This window comes from Callithrix jacchus, chromosome 10 (genome assembly GCF_049354715.1).
Source record: "Callithrix jacchus isolate 240 chromosome 10, calJac240_pri, whole genome shotgun sequence".
Taxonomy (NCBI): Eukaryota; Metazoa; Chordata; class Mammalia; order Primates; family Cebidae; genus Callithrix; species Callithrix jacchus.
This window is the reverse complement of record NC_133511.1, coordinates 44,303,126-44,317,203: the sequence shown is the minus strand read 5'-3', so window position 1 is coordinate 44,317,203 and position 14,078 is coordinate 44,303,126. Positions and strand designations below refer to the sequence as shown.

The following is a 14,078-nucleotide window of genomic DNA, read 5'->3' as shown; positions in this document are numbered from 1 at the left end:
GAATACCTTCTATATTCTGACTGTGAACAAGCTTTTCTAGGAATGCAAATTTTGCTCTCAATACTTACACAATGCACTACAGTGTCATAAGCACTGTTCATGCTCTATTAGTCATTCTGTTGAAGATTTTATTTTAAAAAAATAATAAAATGCCTGCAGTGTGTATAAAGCATTTGAGACACAAAAGACTTACTGTCAGAATTATTTGCAGGATCCCCCAAACAGAAAAACCCCCACAAAACGAATTAATTTACAATTTTTAATTATGTTTAAAAATGCTATGCCAGAACTCTGCATTCAAATTTACCAATTCATAAGATAAAAAAGATAATATAAATGATCATCATGGCATCTGATTGACAGAAATGAGAGACATGTATTCTTCAGAGAAACAAAGGGGATTTGAGCTCTGGGACGGCCTTCCAACTGGTGCATGTTGGCACTTAGTTTAGAAAATCCCAAGGTTCTAAGGTACATGTGACCCTGGAAACAGTTATCAATTTATTTCCAGGTCTATCAATTACATTTCCCAAACTAAAACACAGGCATATGATTTAACAATGCAGCAGAAACTCTGAACAACCAGTTTATATAGAAAATAGTTTACATATGTCCTTTTCTCCAGAGTATTGCTTCTCCAAAAAACTTACTGGGAAATTTAAATAACAAACAGGTGAAAGACAAAGTAATCTGCTCAAAATGAATGTGTCCCTGGGAGACAGGGGTGAGGACTGGAGGGCAGGAAGGACCTTGAGTTCCAGCACCAGTCCCACAGCCACAGCATCCCGTTTAAGGAGCTTTTCAGAATCTGTTCAAAAACCTCCAATTCAAATTAAGATGATAGCTCAAATTAAAACATACAGATTCATAACCAGCCTAGAGGGAAAAAATTCTTTAAATATCACTTAACTGAGAGAAGAATCAAACTAAACTGAAAACTTGACAGATTATTAGAGCTCTGAAATAAACTCTTTGATCCCAAACTGAAGTATATAGGCAGAAACACTGAGAGGAGGTATTTATTTCCTAAATAATAACAACAAACACTTTTACTTGGACCAGAATAGAAAATATGAAAATTTATACTTGAAAAATGATCTCTCATGTAATTTTCTCACCCCACTTTGCAAACCTGAGTTCATTATTAAAATTAGAAAGTCATAAATCCATTGTTTTTGCTCTCTAGATAGATATATTTTTTTTCCAAGATAAGCAAAACTGATTATTATACAATTAATCTTTCAGTACCCTTTCAAAGTAATGGGATGCAATTTTTCTGCAAACTTTAAAGTCATGTAAGTGAAGTTAACACAGGTGGTTTGTTTTTTTTTCAGTTACTAAATTAAAACACGCAGTAGGAAAGGTAGAACATTCAATGTCTTTCGCTTTGTAGTCCAGAAAGGTTAAGCTAAAAATCAAAATATTGATATTACTCAGTGATCCATGCCTGCCAAGGGCATCTGTCCCTAATTTTGAATACTCTTCCCTATTTACCAGATCAGTTGTTAGAAATTATAAACTAGAAAACCACATAATAGATAAGGTTCCTTTTTAGAGCTATTTATATACACAATTTGATTCCATGGTTATGAAAAGAACAAAGTTTTTTAATGGAAAGAAAATGTATAATTGTAAAATACAATAAATTTATTAGAAATCAATAGGCTATTTTAAAATGACTCCTTAAAAAATCATATAATTAAAATGTATCACAAATTATTAAAAAAAAAAGGAATGATGGCATTACATCATTAAACTTTCTAGTAATTTGAGAATTACAGAGTATTTCCAAAATTAAGGTAACTAGATTTACTAATAAAAAGTTACAAATCAGTAACTATCAATATACTATACACAATATAATATAAAATATACATAATACTAAAATTAATTCAAACTTACAGTTCAAAAATACTTTTTTTAAATGTCAGTCCCTCAGAGATACTGTGAATATCAACTATATAGTATTATAAATATAATAAAATAATTTCAATTTTTTAAAGTTTCTGGCTTGGTATATAAAGCATCAGATTCTGTACAAAGCAAATAAAATCACTCCTAACTAGTGTACTTCACAGAATCCAAAGAAATAAAAGTTTTAACAGTAAACTGCTCATAGTATAGCTTATCAAGCAGCTACTATTTGCAAAACACCATAAAACTTGTACTTCCTATTTCATTCAAAAAACAAAATCAGATCCTCCTTTTTGTAAGCATAAAACTTAAATCCAGGTAGAAATAATATTGTGGATATAAAAATATTTTTTTCTTTCCTTCACCAAGTCTATCATCCAATGATTTCAAAACCGGAATCAGTCACATATCTGACTAAAAGAAAGAGTATGTTTTTCAATTACATAACCCATATGCCCTCTTAGTTGTTTTTTTTTTTTTTCAGGAACAGTGATGGATTGGTTATAATCTTATATATGCCATAAGCAGAGGGTTCTATAGACATGAAATACAGTGAAACTATATGGCCCTGCAAAAACATCATGATACTATATGGTAATGTCTAGAACTGGGAATTAGGAGATCATGACTGACACTAAATAGCTCTGTGATCTTAGAGGAAACCACCACCTTTCCTGGCCCTCTGACATTTACTGTGCTTTTGGGTAAATTATTAGAGTTCTCAAGATCTATTTCCACATCTGAAAATTTTTAGAACTAGACTAGAATATAAAAGCATCTGGATCGGTGGTTCTCCAATTTTTAAATGCAGACTTCTAATGTCACCCAATTTTTAAATGCAGACTTCTAATACTCAGAATGTTCACGTTGTAAACAAGGAAGTTAAAAGTTCACCAAGTTCACAGTTAACCGAAATACAAAGGTGATCCACAGCAACACTTGAAAAACACTAACTGGATGATCTCCAATGCCTCTCAGAGTATAAAAAGATGATATGATTCATTTCAGCACCAAGTTTTAGGAATTCAGAATGTAGCACAGTGTGCAGGGTATAGATGTTAAACAATTATTTATAGAAAGAAAGAAAGGAAGGAAAAGAGGAGGGAACAGGTAAAGAAAGAAGAGAGAAAGGGAAGGAAGGCAGCTAGCTAACTGGTCATATTTTTGGCCAAGAAACACACAAAACAGTAATAAAATTATACTTGAATAACATACACAAAACACATCAATAGCTGGAAAGCAAAGACTTCAGTATCTATCACATTTTGCATGTAACATGAACCCTTATCCTCTTCTCAAGTCAAACTGCAAAGTGCTAAGAAGGAAAAAGGAAGGAAACAGAATATGGATGCCAAAAGAATTCTAATGGAAAATTACTGGATACTGGATGACTAAAACTTAGTGGCTATTTTTCCCAAGTAGAAGATAACAGAGAATTTTAAGGACAGGGACTTGGAATTGGAACTGAAGTTTGAAGTTACTGGTTACTCATACGTGCAAATTTCCTTTGGGACAATATATAATCCAGAAATATTGCTGGCAATATTAACTTTTGTCCATTTTTTTATCTGCATTTTCCCATTCACTTACATTATAATTTTTGAGATGTTTTATCTTCACTTCTGATGATCTTCAAATGTCAATGGCTCTTAACACATTAACTGTAAACAAACACAAAGGAACTTAAGGGAATTCAGAAATTTAAGGAACCCTAAAGTATTCTAAATCATTGTGCAAAGCCTGTAGGGAAGGGAGTGGTGGGGAGGAGGCTCTAGCAATTACTTGCTTCATATTTTATATAATCTTCAAAATGTAAAGCTGTTCTTTTGAATGAAATGATACTACCAATACTATCCTCTTAATCATCAGGCAATGAATGACATAATACTATCCTCTTAAACATCAGGCAAAGAAAAAAAATCCTATTTTCTGTCAGAAGGAAAAAAAACATTCAAAGGTAAAGACAATTCTCTCCAAATACAAACACTCTCACTTGGTGAATGTACAGTGTATTTTTATACTTCTCCAGCAAAATAGCAGGTCGAGGAAACTCATGTCCTCATCACTACCACCCAATCAATCTACCCTGGGACTGCTCTCTAACTACAAAGCTTTAGTCTGGACCTGAGGCACCAGATCTTCAGGCATGTGTGTTCTTTATAGCACACAGAACCTGAAGTGAAACAGATTTGAATTCAAATGTCAGAGCGCCCTCTTTAATCTTCAGTTTTCTTCTCTGTAAAATGAAAACATTAACACTCTCTATACAGTTATGAGGATTATATGAGAAAATGCATAAGAGAAATGGAGCACCATACCCAGCACATAGTAAGCATGCAACAAATGTTGTGCTATTTATATTATTATTGTGTTTAATATTAATACTATTAATTTATTACTGTAACTGTCTACCACTAGGAAAGCAAGGCTTGTCCCAGGTGCTTCTATTTTGAGGCAATGCTTTGGGTTATAATAGAAGAAAGTTATACTGGTAACAGAGAACATCTGTACCATACAAAATTTCATTTTTGAACTTTACTGGGTTTCTTGGCTCAGCTCAAGAATATAAGACTTGTAATCACCAGCCCATCATCAGCCAGTTATTTTCCCTTTTGTTAATGCATAACTTCTAGACGAGGCCTCCTCCCTACCTCAACAACCGCTCATTTGCTGCTATCAGTTAAAGCAATTCTGCCGAGAAGTGAAAAGGATATATTTCTGACTTAACGCCTATTAAATCCTCTGAGCCTGACGAATAAATGTTTTAGCAATCCAGAGGAGACTTATATACATACCCACTTCTATTCAATTCCAAATTATTAAACTCCTTATGTTTGCAATTATATGCTTAAAATATTAATATTTAAGTTAGGTGAAAAAAGAATATGTAAGACGGATATCTCTGGATTTTTAATAAAATGTTTCAGTGAAGGATATAAAAAACAAACTGAATATTGGCAAAAGCATTCATAAACTAAAATGGTCAGCTTTATTTATTTCCATTACGGAAACCATATCCTTACAACTGAAATGAGAGAAAATACCTAAGTAGAACCTGATGCAATATTCTAGAAGAGGAAAAAATACATGAATACATGGCTTAAACGTCAAACTGGAAGTAAGCAGAGTAGGCCATCAATCTCATTACCACTACTACTTTACCATGTAATTCCTTGAGCTCTTCAAGTGAAATACAAAATAAAATAGCATAACAATAATTCATTTGATTTCTATTTCTCCATCACTTAATGATTTTGCAATTATTAAATGTATCACTTTGATTTTATGGTTCTAGATTAGGATTATAAAAATCTGATCTAAGACAAGACACAAAAAAATAGAAAGCTAAACTTAAGAGTTCAGAGTGCTCCAAGATGTAGTTCTCTTTCTGGGTCTGCAATAATATATTACCTCCTCTCTTTCAGTATTTTTTCTATTTTGGTCATTGCATTTGCAACTCTAAGAAGTGTCTCTGGCATAAGTGAAGTATTGCAGACTTTAAGTGGAAAATAGCTTTCTTTTAAATAATAGATTTGTGTATACAATGGGAAAAGCTGCTAGGTCTCCAATACCCATTCTCTCCTATACCTTAGTGACAGACCTGCAACTTTAACTCATCACAAAGGCCTCAGAGAAGATACTGCCCATCCCAGCCTTTCTTGTACCTACGTATGGCCATGGGACCATCTTCTAGCCAAGTGGATGTATGCTAACAAAAAAAAAAAAAAAAAAAAAAGACATGTGACTGCCAAAAAATACCCTTTAAAGAGAGAGAGTATGCTTTTCTTCTTCCCTTCCTCCAGAAGATGTAATAGCTACAGTTCCAACAATAATTTTGGTTCATGAGATAACCCTGGAATGTAAGAGAATCTGGGTTCTTGGTATTTCAGATTCACCAGATCAGATCTGTATTAACCATTTCCAGGCTTTTATGTGGGGAAAAAAATTAGTATCTCTTGTATTCAGCCACTGTCAGTCTGGATTTCCTGTTATGCTCTGTTAAACCTAAAGTGTAATTAAAAAAAAAAGAATTTTCCAAATAACAGTGTTTACATTTTTAAGTATACATTGTAAAACATATTTTACAGTTAATTTTCAATGTATTTAATATATAGCATCTGCTCTTATTTACCTAAGACTAAAAATATTTAAAGAGCCCAAGAGTTATTCATACAAAGTAAGAGTCTTTGAAAGAATGAATCTTCACCAGTGATTACTGCCATAGGTCCTACGTACTTGGGGAAGGGAAGAATTATAAAGATTAACAGTTTATATTAATGACAACATTGGTACATATATAGAAACATATTAGGAGGGACAGACACAATTAGCTTTGTGTAATAAAGCTACAGGAAAGGGAATTAAAATTATTATTTTCAAAAAGGCATCTTCCACAGTTCCTTTTAATAATCTTCTACCAATCTTATCGTTTTATACAGTTCCGTTTTTAACTTGACTTCCTGTGGAAAGCAGGTTTATAAAATCATTTCCTATCCTTGACTATTGCCTCTAAGAGTGTTTAATTATTATCTACTGATTTAACTAAATCATACAGTAGACACAAAGATAGCAAGTACGTTACATATTCAAAACCATCTTCCTTACAAAGGAAAAATACTCCACACTAAAATCTGGAGAATTTCCATTACTCAAATCCTGAATCACATGCAATCTTTGGCTCTGGTGATTTTGAATACAACAGCATTAACTTGGCAGCTTTCCAAAATAAACTTACTGCTTTCTGGTCATCTGTATCCAGGTTATCTCCTTCCCTTGGGCATAATCCAAACTTTATCAGTTCAGGTGATGGCCTCCTGTAACTACTTCTTCATAATACAGTTGACCCTTGAACAACGCAGGAGTTGGGGTGCATTGCAGTTGAAAATCCGCATGTAATTTTGACTCTCCAGACTATTCCCCAAAGTTAACTACTGATAGACTACTGTTGGCTGGAAGCTTCCCTGATAACATAAATAGTCTATCAAAATATATTTCGGGCTGCATACCAATATACTGTATTCTAACAATGAAAAAAATGTTATTAAGATAATCATAAGGAAGAGAAAATATATTTACCACTCTTTAAGTGGAAGTGGGTCATCATAAAGTTTGTTATCCTCATTGTGTTGCACAAGCTGAGGAGGAAGAGGAGAGAGGTTGCTCTTGCAGTGGCAGAGGTGGCAGAGACAGAAGAAAATCCACATAAAAGTAGATCCAAACAGTTCACACCCATGTGATTCGAGGGTCAACTGTAACTTTCTTAAATGCTTGTTTCCACTAATCTTTCTCACTAAGAATCTATTTTTTAAAAAAAGCCTAAAACACATATTCTTGTTTTGTGTTACTTATGGCTGAGAAAGAAAAATGCCTTAGTAAATGGCCTAGAAATCAAATCTAATAAATCTACAGGAGATGACTTTTACCTTGTACTACTTTAGTTAACATTTTTACAAAAATGCTCTCAAGTAATAGCTTTACAGTAGCTCTATCACAGACCTTAACTTAGTTTTAACTAATGTTGATTGCATTATAAAAGGCACCAATTAGCAAAAGATCCAAGGCAGTGGTTTTCAAACTTTAGTGTCCATCAGGATGACCTGGAAAGATTCCTAAAACATTAACAGCTGGGCTCAACCCCTAAAGTTTTTAATTCAATTAGGTTCAAGGTAGGGCCCAATAATTTGCATTTTTTAAGAAATTCTGAAGAGACACTGATGCTACTGGTCTAGAGACGAAACTTTGGGAACTACTGATCTACACTAATAGAAAACTATTGATAATAGCATAAGGAAAAATATATACAGGACCCCATCTCAAGTTCAGTATCAACTTGCATTTTTAAAACACATCCTTTCTGAAAAGCTAGACAATTGCTAATTATTACAGAGCAATATTGGTTCTTATCTAAAAGAACTTAGATCTTTGATGGTTTTTAAAGAATGGAATCCAAAGTAAGTCATTTTTAGTCTAACATGGTCAATGTTTGATGCAAGGTGCTACTAATAATGCCAAGATTATAGGTTCAACCTGGTAGCTTTACTCTGTTCTACAGCTATAATTTCTACCTCTAATCTTGCCAGCTGTCTGAGAAGACATGCCAAGAATGACAAAGGAAATGGGTAAAAATGTGTGATTGTACACAAATCCATCACCACTACTAGAAAAACAACATAAAAGCATCTTTCCTACCAACATATCACTTTTTATCTTTTTGAGACAGGGTCTCACTGTCTTGCCCAGGCCAGAGTACAGTGGCACCATCATGACCCATTGCAGCCTCAACATCCCCAGGTTCAGGTGATCCTCTCACACCAGCCTCCCAAGTAGCTGGGACTATGGGACTACAGGCATGCACTACCATGCCCAGCTAACTTTTTATTTTTTGTAGAGAGTGTTCTGTCATGTGACCCAGGCTGGTCTGGAACTCCTGGGCTCAAGCGATCCTCCAGCCTCGGCCTCCCAAAGTGCTAGAATTACAGGCATTAGCCAATTCACCTGGTCTCCAACAAGTCACTCTTAAGTGACCTTGAAGCTAAAACTCAAGATAAGACCTTGCAACAAAATGCATTTTAGAAATCTACAAAACTCTTCTACTTCTTCAGGCTGTAAGTATACTCAAAATCCATAGAAACAGAAATCCAGGAATTGCTGTTTTCAAATGATGATAATTTTAAGGCAGGCATGCAATTTAGAAATGCAATTCATTGAGAACTCCTTTGAGTATGTGTACCTTCCCTTTGATTTTTTAATGGAATTTAAATGTAACTATAAGATGTTCATCAATGCTAATGAAATTATATACTAGAAACTGATAAAACCAGAATAATCTGGGATAAACAAGTATGGTACCCGGAATTACTAAAGCCTGAGGATACATAAAGGATAACAAGAATACACATTAAATAAAACAACTAACAACCTAAGTTAGAGCAAAAGGGTCTAAAGTAATCAAGAGTAGCAGATGAATAAATAGGTAGTTGCAGAGGATGTAATAACCTCAATATGTATAGGACTGGACACAGAACAGATAATGCAGCCAGTAAAATCAGCTCAAGATGTCCAGAGTCTCCCAGAAAAATAACTTTAGCTTAGACCTGAAATTCCAAGTGTTCAGGCCAAATTCAACAGAAGAAATCCTTTTTAATCCTTTGAATGGGAACAACAAATAAAACCAGTGGTGAACATTCTGTCAACATTCTTTTATTTAGTTGTTCACTGGGCACCTATTTGGCACTAGATATCTTACCATTTGATTATGCACAATACAAAGTAATCAAAGAAGCTTACTAAAGCAGTGCACTTTATAATAGTGTATAAACTGAAAAATGGAAAACCAGACTAAGATGGCAAATTATTACCAATATAATGTCAAAGTCTGCTGTGTAACTCATTACAGTTCTGAGGCTCAGGCCTACTCTTACCACATCTGACCTACAGTATTATTTTATCTATATTCTATAAAGTCACACTTATATCAAGAATCAGAGCACACCCAACAAGAATAAAATTACACAATATAGGTAGATTATCAGGAAGCTGAAGTGAATTTTTCCATAACGCCCTCTTTCTGTGGGGATAGACATGCATGAAGAATGGCCAACAGCAAGATATACAAGAGTTGCTGAACACTTTACTAAAGTATGGCAATATTAAGCAGGACTCACCAAAGACAATTGTTTTTCTCTATTTTTGAGACAGAGCCTCACTCTGTTGCCCAGGTTGGAGTGCAGTAGCATGATCTCAGCTCACTACAACTTCTGCCTCCCAGGTTCAAGCGATTCTTGTACCTCAGCCTCCCGAGTAGCTAGGGTTACAGGCGCATGTCATGCCCAGTTGATAATTACTTTTCTGTTTTTGTAAAGATGCGGGATGACATAACTACAGCTGATTAGGAAGTTGCTCTCTGTATATCATATGAGGAATGAAATTTCTCTTTTGTGGGCAAAGGCATTAGGCCTATGATGACCTAGAAGGCATAACTGGAAACAAGAGCAACTCTGAAATGACTAGAGATACTTAATAAGACTCATATGTTTAGTGTGAACTACAGATTGCACAATGGGCCTTTCATCCAACTTCAATGGAGTATGTCATTTTCTTTCTTTCTTTTTTTTTTTTTTTTTGAGACAGAGTTTCACTCGTTACCCAGGCTGGAGTGCAATGGTGAGATCTCGGCTCACCGCAACCTCCGCCTCCACCTCCTGGGTTCAAGCAATTCTCCTGCCTCAGCCTCCAGAGCAGCTGGGACTATAGGCGCTCGCCACCACGCCCAGCTAATTTTTGTATTTTTAGTAGAGACGGGGTTTCACCATGTTGACCAGGGTGATCTCGATCTCTTGACCTCGTGATCCACCCGCCTCGGCCTCCCAAAGTGCTGGGATTATAGGCATGAGCCACTGTGCCAGGCCTTCATTTTTTAAAATACTTTTATTTAAAAAACTTTTTCTTTTTTAGAGATGGGGGTCTCACTAATTTGCCCAGGCTGGTCTCAAACTCCTGGACTCAAATGATCCTCCCACTTTGGCCTCCCAAAGTGCTGGGATTACAGGCATGAGCCACGGTGCCCCACCAAGTATGCCATTTTCAAAAAGCAATGGGCAACCACATGGATTACTGCATTATTCTTCCGACTTCCTAGAAAGGCTTAAGACATCTAATCAATACATTTAAACATAACACATAATATTTAACTTGAGTTCATGTAATAATAAAAGTATTTAAAGAAATTAGAGATACTATCACCTTCAGATATAAATTTGACTAAAATGTTTTACTAAGCTACAGAGAAAGATGCAGTTACGTAGTTACCATTTACTAACAAACAAGGAGCATACATAATTATTTCCATAAATAATTTTCCTTGTAGCTAAACTCAGCAGAAATTTATGTCAATCCATGTGTGAAAGACATTGTGACACATTTAGCAATATAATTAACTATTATTTTGCCAGAGACATCAAAACAAATTCACAAGGCAGTTTCTCAATTAGGCCTCTGTATAAAAACAGCAAGCATAAAAATAAACTACAATTTAAGGGCATCATTTCTGCAAAGACTAAGACACTATAGGCCAAACAGCAATAGTTTTGCTTTGTCGAAGGCTAATGAAACAAAAGAAATAACTTAATCTAGACAGACACTTAACATAGCTATGAGACCATGGTAGTCCACACTGGCAATGCATTAGAATCACCTGCGATGAAGTGTTAGATTAAGTTTAAAATTAAGCTTTCTAAATTCAGTTTAAAATTAAGCTTTCTAACTAGTGTCTATAATGTATCTATTACATACTATTGATTAAAGAAAGTGCCACAAACAGGTATGATGATTAATGAAATAAGAGATATATAGAATTTAGCAGGGAAACTTCCATACAGTTGACATTAAGTAAATGTTATTTTCTACCTTCCAGAGGAGAGTAATGAAAGCTGGCATTCTCTATGTTATGGAAAATAGGAGTCACACTTATATTTTTTGTCCATAGAGGCTGAGGCTAATCTACTATAATCACAATTCTTTCGAGGAATACTTAATTTTCTCAAATTCACGTAACAATTTTTTTATGAAGAATATACATATATAAACTTTAAACTTGCTGGGCTTTCTTTTTTAGGAAGTAAGTATGCAAAAGTGGCACCTTTAGGTCTATTCGTTTGTAATAATAAAAGACACTTATTTAGTGTATTTGCAAAAATCCAAACCCAAAGTTATTTGCAAAGGAATTATCTTTAAAATTAATAAGAATGAGTTTATCTTAATAAGTATTGTCATTACAATTAAAAAATGACAATTTTAGAGTTCAAAGGGACCTTACAGATTTTGTAGATCAAGCCTCTTGATTTAAAAGATGAGAAAACTGTAGACTAAAAAGGTTAAATGATAAAGGCCAAAGAGCTAGCTCAGCAAGAGACTTCAGCATGGGAACTTCCTAACTTCCAGTACCTCCTAACAGTAGGCTGCCTCTTGTGGTTCTAACTCCTCTGCCTTGGATAGCGTACTGGTTGCCTCTTGTTCTACTCTGAGGCATAGCTGTCATTTGTAACTTTCCCATAAAATTTGAATTTTCCAACCTGTTTTCTGAATGAATTATTTTACAACTGAACATGTTAACCCTCAGCTTTCTAAATTTCAAAGCAATAAATACAGAATTCAAAAAATACTTGATTCACACGTGCAATACATATAACCAAACTGCAAAGGAAAATCCTCCTTTCCTGGATAATTCAGTTTACATCTATCACATGCTGAGACTATGTTAAGTGCTGGAGATATGAAGATGATTAAGATATGGCCCTTGTTCTCAAATATAATACCTTACAGCCTGGGAGGAAAAAAACTTTAAGCTAACAATTATAGGGTGCTTGTTAAGGACTGAAAAAGGACTGGGCAAGAACCTATAAATGCAGATAGAGATTTAGAATGATGGGATCAGACGGAGGTTCCCCAATGAGGTACTGAACAACAATAGGAATTCTGCTACCCATATTTAGCAGAATCCAAAATGAATTATAGTGGAGCCACTTCAATTGATTCGAGGAGAAAATGAAAATTGTGTTTTCACACAGCAGTTATCAAATAACTCTCTAATAACAATTAGACTTTTTTTCAGTGGAAAAGAACCAGATTGCATCGTGGCTGCATAAAAAGCAAAACACAGGTCTTATATGATTGCTTAGTAAAATTTTAAATCATTATTTTAAAATCAAAGAAAAAGACTGCATATCCAAAACACATCTAGTTAATATTCATGAAAGCTCTCTGCAAAGCTGCATAAAGTCCTCAAAATTTCAGGATAAAATTCCCATCTGTTACAAGAGAAATGACAACCTGGAGAACCAGTAGCCCAAGAAGGAAGAAAACTACCACTTATTTTCTTTTCTTAAACCTATCACTGGGGATGAAAACTACTCAGATTCCTTGATACTGACTTTCAGCTGGAAGATTTAGAAAAGAGAAGCACAGGAGACACTTTTATTTACATATTTAAGCAAAAGGAGAGGCGAGAAGAAAATCAGAGTGTAGACATAAGCGTGAAAGAAATTAAGAAAGTGAAGCCATGAAAGAGAGAAAAGGGTTGGGCAAGAACCCAAAAACCAAAGACATAAGAAAGGGTGGAAGAAGAGACATTGACTGAAGGATGGTTTTGGAAAAAGTGATACAGAAAGACAGGAAATGAGGGGGAAAGAATGGGGGGGGCTGTCTAAAAAAAAGACCGAGAGGGAACGACAGACAGGAGAAAGTAATTAACTGAGGCCACCTTCATCGGGGAGAATACGAGATCGGAATATGAAAGGTAGAGGAATCTAGAGACAAGCAGCGAGTTTAACCACCTTTTCCTCAGCCTCCACGCCCCAGAGAGGGAGGCAGAAGTGATTCCCAAGTCCCGGGGAAGGAATTCCGGCGCAGCCTTCAGAAACCACAATCCGCGAGTTGGGGCAATGTCCAGCGGGTCCCCGGCCCCTCTCCATCCCCTTCGGCCGCTGGGCGGGGCCCTGGGCGCCCTGGTTACCTGGACAAGGAGTCCACGCTGGGCGGCCGAGCCGCCGCCGGCTGGGAGCCAAGACTCTCGCAGCTGGAGCTCTTCTCCATGGCGCGGCAGGGGCAGCAGAGGAGAAGGCTGAAGCGGTCTTCGAGGCTGCAGGGCGTGAGAAGCAGAGGGCGGAGTGCTTCGGGCAGGGGCCGCAGTTAAGCCAGCGCCGGCCAGGGAGGGAGACCGGAAGCGGCCATGTTCCCCCAGAGTGCACCGCGCCTGGAGCCTGCGGGGGAGCGGGAAGACCCCCACTGCGTTGCTCCGACGCCTTCCCCGACGCGCAGTACTCGCAGTGTCCGGCCGCGCGACCTCTGTGCTTGGGGAAAGGGAGGTGGGGGCTTCCAGAGTGAGAGGGTCTGGCGAAGCGGGAGGAATGGGGGACCAGACCCTTGGGGAAGGTGGAGAAATCCTAGGTATAAGAGGAATGACGGAACATTAGGCCTGAGGGTCTCAGGAAAGAGATAAAAGACCCGAGGCCCAGAGAATGATTGAGACAGGAATGTGGAGATCAAGGAAAACATAAGGACGGGATAATGAGAGAAAAGTGAGGGAAAGAGGGATGGAAGAGGGAATGGGGAGGAAACTGATAAACATTAAAAAAGAATTATACACATATACTACAGGCTGCATTGAC

The 14,078-nt window shown here is 36.3% G+C and overlaps 1 protein-coding gene across 7 annotated transcripts in view; it reads right to left on the bottom strand.

The window, feature by feature from the left end:
- Nucleotides 1-13,656, bottom strand: part of MTMR2 (myotubularin related protein 2) — a 102,107-nt gene extending 88,451 nt beyond the window's left edge. For 3 of the 7 annotated variants that reach the window (XM_035265202.3, XM_078339906.1, XM_078339909.1), the window contains exons 1-2: nt 13,424-13,656; nt 3,505-3,575 (exon numbers count right to left, since the gene is read on the bottom strand). Coding sequence is in view for 1 of the 7 variants with exons in the window: in XM_002754656.8 (XP_002754702.1) it covers nt 13,424-13,503 (80 nt within the window). In the remaining 6 variants the exon portion in view is untranslated. Of the gene's footprint in view, nt 1-3,504; nt 3,576-13,244 lie in introns of all 7 variants that reach the window. The other 4 variants (XM_035265204.3, XM_002754656.8, XM_078339908.1 and 1 more) reach the window with 2 other exon arrangements.
- Nucleotides 13,657-14,078: the final 422 nt, after the last annotated feature.